Source organism: Dipodomys ordii, unplaced genomic scaffold, assembly GCF_000151885.1.
Source record: "Dipodomys ordii isolate 6190 unplaced genomic scaffold, Dord_2.0 Scaffold27, whole genome shotgun sequence".
In the NCBI taxonomy this organism is placed as follows: domain Eukaryota; kingdom Metazoa; phylum Chordata; class Mammalia; order Rodentia; family Heteromyidae; genus Dipodomys; species Dipodomys ordii.
This window is the reverse complement of record NW_012267243.1, coordinates 5,975,869-5,986,885: the sequence shown is the minus strand read 5'-3', so window position 1 is coordinate 5,986,885 and position 11,017 is coordinate 5,975,869. Positions and strand designations below refer to the sequence as shown.

The following is an 11,017-nucleotide window of genomic DNA, read 5'->3' as shown; positions in this document are numbered from 1 at the left end:
GTTAAAGCTATCAGCCGCTGGTGTCTATCAATACATGAGAATAAACTCAAGGGCAGGAGACTTTTTACATATAAAGGACTGGCCATGAACAGTGCATAGTGCACAGAAACTGACACCAAATAGAGACAGCAAATCAATGCAAGATAATGAAACCTTAAAATCATCAAGGACAAAACAGCCCGATCTGAACTCCTGGAAGTGGGAGGTAAGAAGAGCCTAATAATAACAATATCAACAGCAGAAGTGGGAAGGAGGGAGAGGTCAGGGAGAAGTGTAGCTAAAACTCAAAAATAGCCATTACTGGAATTTTTGGTGACACTTTTACCAATGGAAATTAAGTAAATTAAGTTCAGCTATTCCTCATAGAAAAAAAGATGACAAATGTGTCACTTATAACTAGTAGGAAACTAAGTAATTCCTCAAGGGCACTGGTTCTATGGCCAGCCCGCTCCCCACCACCACAAAAGAAAACCAAACCCACAAGACCATGCAGGACACAGGTTAAAAATGACTGTCAACAGGATAGGTAATGAACGTGCTCCGACCACACGGAAGATGCTAATTAATAGCGGAACATGAAGTGTGAAAATATTCAGGATTAAGAAAAAACTCCTTCTAAGGACCTCGTTTCTTAGAACCCTGGACCCTCTGTATTTTACCAGTATACTTTATTTCCTTTTTTTTTTTTTTTTGTAATACATGGTCTATGTAGTACATGCTGGCCTCAAATTTATGATCCACTTGCCTCAACCTCCCAAGTGCTGTGATTACAGGTGTGTGACATCATTTATACTACTTTTAAATAATTAAACCAACATATTCATTCCAAATTTTTCCAAGTTATTCAGTTTGGAGCTGTAACTTCAGTAAAACATTTGCTATACTTGCACATATTCATAGCACTTTCCTATTTACAAATAAATTATAGAGGTGATTCTTTATATATTCTGTATGTCCCCAACACATGAAAGCCTTTAAGTCAATCAGCATCTAATCAAATGTTTTATCTTCTACCCAGATATTCATAATACAATTTTATAGTTATATTACATTTGATACTTTCTCAAAGTGCTTTCATATATATTAATAGTCATTAAGATACCGAACTTTTTCATTTATGAACAAGGAATGTAGAACTATAATTTTAAAACTAGGCTGGTAGTTGATAATCTTTACCACCACCATGCAGATTGCTGTTGCTGAGGAGGGCTAAGAGAAAAAGCTCAGATGATCTTTAAATGACTCGGTTTGCTGGATGTTTGCATTGTTAATGTTACCATTACTCAATCAACATTTAAGCCCCTAGGGTCAGAGCATGCCAGGGAACATATGTGCTTTAGATAGTGTGCACCACTGAGGGCTGATTGTCTATTTAACAAGAGTCACTTCTTAGCAGTGTCTCACAAGGTAGAAGATATGGTAGAAAGATCTTGTAACCCAAAATCAGGAGACTTAATACAAACCTAGTCTGCTACTATTTTGAGACCATGGACAAGTAACTATCCTCTTCTCTAGTTCCTTAGACTATATATAAAGCAAAGGGCATTGACGATTCTCAGTGATGGAGTCTAAAACTTATCAAGAGACTCTTGGACAACACAATGACTGAGACCTCACTCCACTGGGAATTCTGATGTGGAGTGGGGCTAATTTATCTGTTTTTCTTCTAAACAAAACAAAAACAAAACCCTAAGGAATGATGCTGTTGCAGTCGTGGATTATGTGTTAATAACAGTAGTTAACATTTATGGAGTGCTCAGTGTTTGCCAGGCACTTGAGCTAAGCGTATTAAACACACTACACCATTTAACCCTTACAACAACCCTGAGGTAGTTACGATTATTATCCCTGTTTTGCACTGAGGAAACTGAGGCTCAGGAAGGTTATTATGATGTGCCTTCTAGACTGGCTTCAAAGCTCAAATTCTAAACCATTGTCTATACTGCATCTTTAGACACAAAATCTCTGTGACTTTAGTTAAATAATTATGAACTGGGCCTTACCAAAAGCAGCATGTTGTATTAACTATCAACTGTTTTACTAACCAAGTTTTTAAAAGTGTAAGAAAATTTCTATTTTAAACCTAGAAATGAGAGTAGGAAAGGGCCTGTACAAACTAGAATAACGTCTCTGCAGAAGTCATTAGAAAAGACAGAATGCATTTCTTGCATAATAGAGCTCACAACTTGGTACCATGTTCAATTCACTATAAGAACATGTGCAAAATAAACTGTTTATGAGACAGCAAATGTGTGTGCGTGCGTGTACACATGTGTGTGTGTGTGGTGTGTGTGTGTGTGAACTAAACTCAGGGCTTGTGCTCTCATTCAGCTTTTCCTACCTCTCTCCTATACTGGCATTCTACCACTTGAGCCTTACCATCACTTCCAACTTATTCTAGTTAATCTCACACTTTCAACCTAGGCTGTCTTTGATCCACAGATCTCTCTCAACCTCTTTAATAACTAGGATTACAGGCATGTGCCACCCACTCCTGGCTGAGAGCAAAAAAATTTATAACTCTATCTCTAGAAATAATGATGGGAGGCTTCACTTAATATGAAATTGTTAATTTTACACAAAGCCTTCCAAGAGAGTAATTTGTGTAAAGCACAACCAAGAAGTACTCAAGATAAAACACTGGATTTTAAGGCAGGAGATCTAAACTGAAATCCTATTAAGAGTAGATGAAAGGAATCAAGCTGTAGCATCCAAAATGCGGGTAATGCATATAACCAATTAGAAATTAGCTGATATGTTGTACAAGAACCTTTTCTCTTATTCTCTGTATTGCTTTTAGATAGATAAAATTAACCAAAAGTTCAGTTTCTAAAAGCAGTTTTCTCTGGCTTGAATTCAAACCTTTTAATTTACACGAGGCTTTTTTCTTTGAGCTCTGAACGTAGAAAAATGAACCATCTAAATGATACTTTTATAAGAAGTTGACAGCGTCTCTTTAACCTGAATCCCTAACCCTCAACCCCTGAAGTTAAAAAGTTCAAGCATTTCATGAATGGGGGGTGCTAGAATAGTTGATGGCAATCATGGCAGACTTATAGTTAAACTAAAAATTAAATTTATGAATTTACTGAGCACCGACTAGAAGCAAGAAACAATTAGGTGCTGCCCTGAGTAAGAAACAGCCCTGGCTGTTTCTCAGCTGTGGTGAGAAAACAAAGCGGCTCAAATATAGTAAGCAGTATTTCTCCAAGGCTTATTTTCAGAACTCTTAAGGAAAAAACAGAGCCCTTGTTAAAAAAAAAAAAATCCCCTGAAAATAATTATAATCCTTTAACTCACATCCCATAATGACAGGGATAAATGTAAAAAGCAGCATAATAATATTGTAAAATTTGAAATTCCTCCTGCCCACTATTAGAAGGTTGAAAACTGCTAAAATAAGTTCAAGTTTAAGGACACAGATGGGGATGAGGATGCCAAGGAAAAAGGTTAAGAGTTGGATTTTTAAATACTAGGTCTTTCCCAATTATTATAAGGAAACTAAGCTACACACTAGCTGCTGTAGGTAATAAACCCACACAGATCATCCGAAATCTATCAAGATGACCAGTCCTGCCTCGTTCTCCCCAGTTCTTCTGTTAATTGGAGCCTCTTCTGGAGCAGCAATAAGAATCTTTCTAATGAAAATGAAAATTTCTTCCCTGGACAAAGTTGCCCAACTCTATCCAAGATAGTTTTACCCTTAGTATTCTATTCTCAATATAAGCTCAACAGGCCTAAATTCCATTAGTACCTGCTGCTCGGCCAAGAAAATAAAAAACAATCCACTATAACAGCACGGAACTATAGAGATTTTCAGAGATGCTCTCCATGGGGTAGCTAAATAATTATTTGCAAAACACCCTTGAGAACATGTATTTAATAGATTAAAAGATGGGACTGTGGTTTGGCAGCAGAACAATAAAAAAGCCAGGAAGAAAACATGCTGTTCAATGTTGAATTTCTATCTTACATCTGAAATTATTTGGAAGAAAAAAATAAAAATATTTTGCATTGGGTTCTCCTTGGGGAATACAGTGTTCATTAAAAAAAAAAAAGCAGAAACTAGAGCAAAACCTGGTAAAAGAGCATTATTAATGTCTAACCCATTAAATCCAGTTCTACGCCATCCTACTTAGTGTCCATAATTTTAACTGTAGGGAAGAGAAATGACTATTTTTTTTAGGGCAAACACATTTGATGATTATGTTATTGGCTTCCCAGGGTCTAACTGATACTCCAAAACCCACAAATTCCTCCAAATCTGTACTCTGTAATTAAACTGAGGTGAATTACAAAATAATATTCCCATTATGAATGACACAAACAAGTATAATCATGGAGGTGGGACAAGCAGGTGGTCAGAGAAGAGCATGTGAAAATATGTAACTGAGAGAACACCTTTCCCTAGGTCCACTCAGATTGGGTTTAAGGTGAGAAAGGAAAATAAAGGTACAGAGGAAAAAGCCATATTGATCAACCTAGTTTCTCCATGCAGTTGCAAGCTTCTTGGCTTAGCTGGATCTTAGTTAAGTACTCAACGGCTCATGTCCTTGGCCAATTTATCAGTGTGCAAGGTACTATGTAAGAAAAGGCTTCCCTGTGAAGACCTGTAGTGGCCACTATTTTCAAAATTAATGCTAGTTAATGCCCTGAATGCTACTAGAAATAAAGGAAGACAGCTTGCCTGGCAAGGGACAGAGAAGAACCATTAAGTAGACAGTTATATGTAAGGTTTACCGATAGTCACCAACAAAGCAGAAAGTCGATCCTGGTCCATAGTAAACAATATACTAGAGACTGGGGGAAATGACTGCTTTTAATGTAAGATTTTTGGAGGAGATTTTAACCTCCCTCAGTAAATTTTTCAGCATTCCTGTACCAACTAATGCAACAATGGAAATCAGGATAGGAACAGAAAGACAAGGCCATATTTCCTTGTTTTGTACTCTTGTAATCTGATTTGCAGTTCTTACTACAGCAGCATTGACCTGTGGAAGCAAGGCCAAAAGCCACCTCCAACAATCTTGAATAGAACTTCTCATGTTACTTTTCTTCTGTTCTCCTAAACTGTTAAAGAGATTTGGAGCACAATTATACTACCAGAGCCCAGACCAATACCCAAGTGAGTGCAGCCAGACTAGCATGTTCGCTCTTCCAGGCAGGAAAGGGCTACGTTTCTTATTTCTATGACAGACACAAGTTCCCTGATTTTCCAGTGCATTTTCCAACGCTTTCCACCACTGTCTTGCCTTCACTGAATTTACCACTCTCATACGTATGTGGCTTGCCTTTTGTGATTTTTTTGAGATGAACCTGTAAACGTGAGAACCCAGGGATCTGAGGTACTTCACATAAACACACTCAAGTATCAGTCTCATTTTTTTGAAAATAAGATCAAAGGGAAATAAAGTCCTTCTCCCTCAGAAATGTGTGCATCTCCTGTTAGGCTAACAGTGGCTACCTTTGCACCACATCACTAATTTCCTGTACACATGACAATAAGTTATTAAGGACAGGGTTTGCCCCAGGTACACCAGCAACTGCTGAAGAAACCTGCAGCTCCTGCAGACTGAGTTCCAGTTTGCTCACAGCCTCTCGGAAGGCAAATTTGTTGCGAGTCTGGGGAATGCAGTCCACGTAGCCTGAGCAGTAGTCAAGCAGCTGGTGTCCAGTGTCTACCAGTTGGCTATTGGGTACAGGTTCCGTAATCGCACTGGACAGTAGGTCAGCACATTCTAGCAGGGCCTCTTTGCTGATTTTGTCTGCGGAGATTTTCTCAGAAGTCTGTTTGGTTTTTCTCAGAGCCACTTTAGTACCTGCTGTGCCATTGGCTATTTTGGCTGGCGAGATGGAAGGTGTGGGCAGAGGCACTTGAGGTGGAGGCATCGCTGGCCTCACAGGTTTCCCACTGCTAGGCACAGCTCCAGTAGCTGCCTTTTTCCCGCCTTCCTGGGTTTCTGAAGTGGGCTGTCCTACAGTCGGGGCAGTTGGCTCTTCTGCAGGGTCTGAGCATGCGGATGGATGCTGCAGTAGTCTCATCACCGGTGGTGGAGGTGGGGCACACTTTGGTTTTACCCGTCGGGGTCTGTCCTTGTCTCCAGAGGATGCGACCTGATGCTCAGACAAGAGCTTGAATTTATTCCCCTGAGAGTCTGTGCCAATGAGCTGCACGTCAGCTGGAGTGTGTTTCAGAGTGGGTGAAATCAGGACTGGCACTTTGTGGTTGTGAGTGGTTGGGAGGATAGCTGCAGCCTTAGCTGGAGAAGACCAACCCGGCTGCTCTGCATCCTCTGCGACTCCAGCCGCCCCAAGTCGTGTACCACCATTCTTCTCCTTACTCTTGGGGGCAGCTGCTATTCCAGGCACCCCCACCCCTGAAGAGTCCTTCTCTGTAATGGCTGGATCCCCAGAGGGAGCTCTCAGAGGAAGGGCTGTGGCTCCTCTGGGCAATAGTTTGGCTTTTGGTCTCTCCCTGGTTGGAGCAGCACTGTCCTCTGATTTTTTTGGAAGCATGTCACTGGCCCTGTCCACATTCTCTTCTGGCTGAGAAGAGGTGGACACTGTCCTTTCAAGCTGGAGTTTGGACCTCTGGCAGTTCCTGGGAAGGGTCATTGCCATCCTGTCCTGCTCTGGAAGCCCTGAGGACATGGAAGATGTAGAGTTTGACCTTGGAAAAGGCTTGGAAGTGTCATCACTGGCTGAGGGTTTACCTGCTCGTAAGCCAAGTGTCTTTTTGATTAAGCGAGGTGTAAAGAAGCCTGTGATGCCAGACCACCCACCCCCTCCACTGTCATCATTACTGAGGTTCCTCTGTGCAAAGCTCCCCCCATAGCATTTGGATGGCACTAGATTCGCCTCTTGCTGGGCAGGAGTGAAAGAGAACCCATCAGCATGCTGTAGAGAAGCAACAGATGAGAAGTTACCCGTGAGTTCGTATTTCTTGTGGGGCTGATTCTCCATTTCTCGAAAGGAACTGCTGCGTTTAGGGGGTGTGGGAGCATTTCTCTTCTTCATGAAGGAGCTGAAGAAACCCCCCTTCCTATCTCTGGTGAAGCAAGTCTCTTTGGCATCTTCCAAGAGGCTACTGGGTGATTTGTCTCTTTGCTTTCGAGGCAGTGCTGGGGACCCAGAGGAGGCCTGTGCACTTCTAATGAACCCTGATGAGAAACAGACAATCAACAATGTAAAAGACAAGAAGTGAAACTATTATCGTGACTAAGGCTCCCTTATAAAAGATTTGTCAGTATTTATTGTCAGGTGCTGCCATTACTCAGAAGAAATTAAGTAACAGACTATCATTTCACAGTGATTAATGTTCCAAATGTGATGTAAATATAGATGGGGAGAAATAACCTGTTGGTTATCACCTCAATATTCATCCTTTTTCTTAAAGTGGCATTATCTATAAGGCTCAATAAAAGACTCCTTCCTCCCCCCACCATCTCCCTTGCAAATTGGAAGCATGGGATCTATGTGGGAGCCAGGAGCTTAATGGAGTGGATGACAAAATTATAATCAGGCCTTAGAAAGGACTGCCAGCACTAGCAATAAAGGGCCAAAGACCAGAGTGTCTTGCTGTCCTTAGACAAAAAGTGCATGAAAACAGGTACAACAGCATCAAGCCATGAGGCTCTTTAAGGAAGTTTCTGTTTTGATTCTACCTGGTGCTGAACTGGAAGCAGGATCCTCTGTAGCATCTTGGGATCCTTCAGTGTTCTCCTTGTCCTCCAGCTGTTTCTTCAGTGTTCTTGTCTTAGAAGGAAGTATAGGTAATCTGGGCAGGTACGGAACAACAGATGACGAGGAGGCAGCTCTCCCCAGCTCCTCGGCTACCTCTGTGAAAACCACAAAAGGGTCAATAAAGACAATTCTATGGCCGAGAAAGAGAATTTTTTCTACATAAAAGATATACAACGGAAGAACAATGGAGAGTAGAATAGAGAAGTATATAAACGCAGCCAGGTACAGTGGAACACGCATACAGTCTGAGCTAGCCAGGAGACAGGCTACAGAATCCTTTGAGTTGAGTAAATTTGAGACCAACTTGGAAAGCACAGTGAGACACCATCTCAAAAGTAAACAAAAATAAATAAAATGAAATGTATAAATGGAATCCTAGAGTATAGATTCTGGCTTATTTTGCTCAAGATATGTCTATAAATTCACATATTGTCATATAAGGTGAGGTTTCTTTCTCATGAATGGATAGTATTCCTATGTGTAAACATAGCTAAATTCATCTGAATTCCTCTTGGTAAGATATTCAGGCTATTTCCAACTTTTAGCAAGTAAGAACCTGCTGCTAGGAAGAAGCTGCCATTTGTTTTATGGTTCAGAGCTTTCTGCATATTATCTGTGAAGCATAAGCACGGGAATCTCAGGAGGTCTCATAGGGTACATGTAATACAACTTTATGTAGTCCTGCCAAATTGTCCAAAAATAGCTATTATAACCTGGACTCACACTAGCAATATACAAAAAAATGTTGGTTACTCTGCATTGTTTGCCAAATTAGATGCTGCTAGTGTTTTTTTTGTGTGATCTTAATTTCTTATAGGCACACTGTGGTAGATGGTGGTTCACTTTATACTTCCTGTGGGGAATAATGTTAAACATGGTTTCAAATGCATATTGGTCATTTGGTCATCTTTTTATTTTTTGTACTGGCAACTAAACCCAAGGCTTCACGCATACTGGGCAAGCAAGCATTCTTCCTTTTGGGGCAAGTTCCCAGGCCTTTATTTGTCTTCCTTTTTAAAATTGTTATTATAGCTGGGTTCTGGTGGTTCACGCCTGTAATCCTAGCTACTCAGGAAGTTGAGATATGAGGATCAGGGTTTGAAGCCAGCCCAGGCAGGAAAGTCTGTGAGACTCTTATCTCTAATTAACCAATAGAAAATGAAGTGATGCTCAAGAGGTAGAGCACTAGGTTTGAGCAAAAAGAGCTAAGAGAGCTAAGACCCAGGCCTCCAGGTCAAGCCCGACAACCAACAAAAAAAATTAATACTAATAGTTGTTATTATAAAGGTGATGTACAGAGTGGTTAGAGTTCAATAAATCAGGTAAAGAGCACATTTCTTTTTGGACAACGTCACCCCTTCCCTCGCTTTCTCCCAGTTGTTCCCTCCCATCCCCACCCACAAGTTGAATATTTCATTTCCTACATAGTGTCTACTGATGCATTGTTCACCCTTGGTACCTCCATTTCTGTGCCCTCATCCTCCCAAAGACAGATAACAAGAAAAGAAGAAAAAAAAAAAAGGAAAAGAAAACAAACCAACAACAAAGGAAAAAGCTCTTATATCCATTTCCTGAAGTTCACATTATGTTACATAATCAGTAAGCATTATGTTATATAATCAGATGCACATAGGTATTGCACTTCTGTGTTTGTCTTTGAGACAAGAGTGTACCAGCAGTCCTCTGGCTCTCCAATAAAGTCTCATAATTTGGCCTTTTAAGCTTCTCTGTTTCTTATAACATAGGCATCACATATTTTGGATCCACTCATCTATTGTAGACATCTGGGATGTTCTTTTGTTTTGTATTTTGTTTCTAAGGTATGGTCTCAAAAATTTGCCCCAACTGGCCTTGAACTCAAGATCTGGGCACTGTTGGCTCTTGTCTGTAATGCTAGCTACTCAGTAGGTTCAGATCTGAGGGTTATGGTTCAAGGCCAGCCTGTGCTGGAAAGTCTGTGAGACTCTTATCTTCAATTGACCAGAAAAAAAGGCAGAAGTGCAGCTTAGGCTCAAATAGTAGAACATTACCCTTGAGTAAAAAAGCTCAGGGACAGTAGTCATTCATTCCCTGAGTTCAACCATAGGACAATAACAACAACAACAACAACAACAACAACAAAACTTCCTGTCTCTACCTCCAAGCTAGGATTTCAGTCATATATCACCAAATCAAACCCTTTTCTTCCTTTTTCTCTATCTTTCTTTTCTTTCTTTCCTCTCTCTCTCTCCCTTCCTTTCTCCCTCTCTCTCTCTCTTTTTTTTTTGGTCAGTCCTGGGGCTTGAATTCAGGGCCTAGGGCACTGTCCCTGAGCTTCTTTTGCTCAAGACTAGCACTCTTCCACTTGAGCTACAGCTTATTCCCAGCTCCAAACCCTTATTTTTCAATATAAGAAATTATGCTCTTGTTGCTCAATCTTATTTTTAATCTGACTTTCTTCAGATATATTTCTAGAAATGGGAATTCCCAGATACTGCTTTTATGACTATGTTCCGCTTTGGTATCTGTAGTTTAGAAAGCTGACTTTTATGGCTGGGAATGTGGTTTAATGGTAGAGTACTTGAAGGCCTGGGTTCAATTCCTCAGTACCACACAAATAGAAAAGGCCAAAAGTGGCACTGTGGCTCAAGTGGTAAAGTGCTAGCCTTGAGCAAAAGAAGCTCAGGGACAATGCCCAAGCTCTGAGTTCAAGCCCGAGGACTAGAAAAAGAAAAAAAAAAAAAGGAAGAAGGAAAGAAAAAGAAAAACAGAAAGCTATTTTGGGGGAGTACTTAAGTATAGGTTTAGGATCTCACTCTTGATATGCAGGTAGTCTGCAACTTGAGCCATGCCGCCAACAATTTTTTTGTTTTTAAGTTATTTTTCAGATAGGATCTCGTTTTTGCCAATGATTGGCCTTGTATTGAGATATTTCTACTATAACTACCCAAGTATATGGAATTACAAACACCCAGCCAAAAATTGGAGTATTTGAGAGGTGACTCAGTTGCAAAATGGAGAGTTGGACTATTTTTAATCTTTATTTTTCCCTTTTCTCTGTACTGTAGTGTTAAAAGGTAGTGAACTAGTAAATGTATTCATTTTCCTTAGGGAGAGAGTGAACTAATTTCAAGTTAAAATATACTTTCAAGGGGCTGGGAAGGTGGTTCAGTGGTAGAACGCTTGCCTTGCATGCTCGACGAGGCCCTGGGTTTGATTCCTCAGCACCACATAAGCAAAAAGAAAAAAGCCGGAAGTGGCGCTGTGGCTCAAGTGGTAGAGTGCTAGCCTTGAG

The 11,017-nt window shown here is 40.5% G+C and overlaps 1 protein-coding gene across 1 annotated transcript in view; it reads right to left on the bottom strand.

The window, feature by feature from the left end:
* Nucleotides 1–4,751: 4,751 nt before the first annotated feature.
* The window catches only part of Abl2 (ABL proto-oncogene 2, non-receptor tyrosine kinase), a 79,122-nt gene continuing 72,856 nt past the window's right edge, over nt 4,752–11,017 (bottom strand). Inside the window, exons 9-12 of the mRNA XM_013015520.1 lie at nt 8,300–8,356; nt 7,665–7,838; nt 6,927–7,160; nt 4,752–6,641 (exon numbers count right to left, since the gene is read on the bottom strand). Coding sequence (XP_012870974.1) covers nt 5,461–6,641; nt 6,927–7,160; nt 7,665–7,838; nt 8,300–8,356 — 1,646 coding nt within the window. The 3' untranslated portion in view covers nt 4,752–5,460. The remainder of the gene's footprint in view (nt 6,642–6,926; nt 7,161–7,664; nt 7,839–8,299; nt 8,357–11,017) is intronic.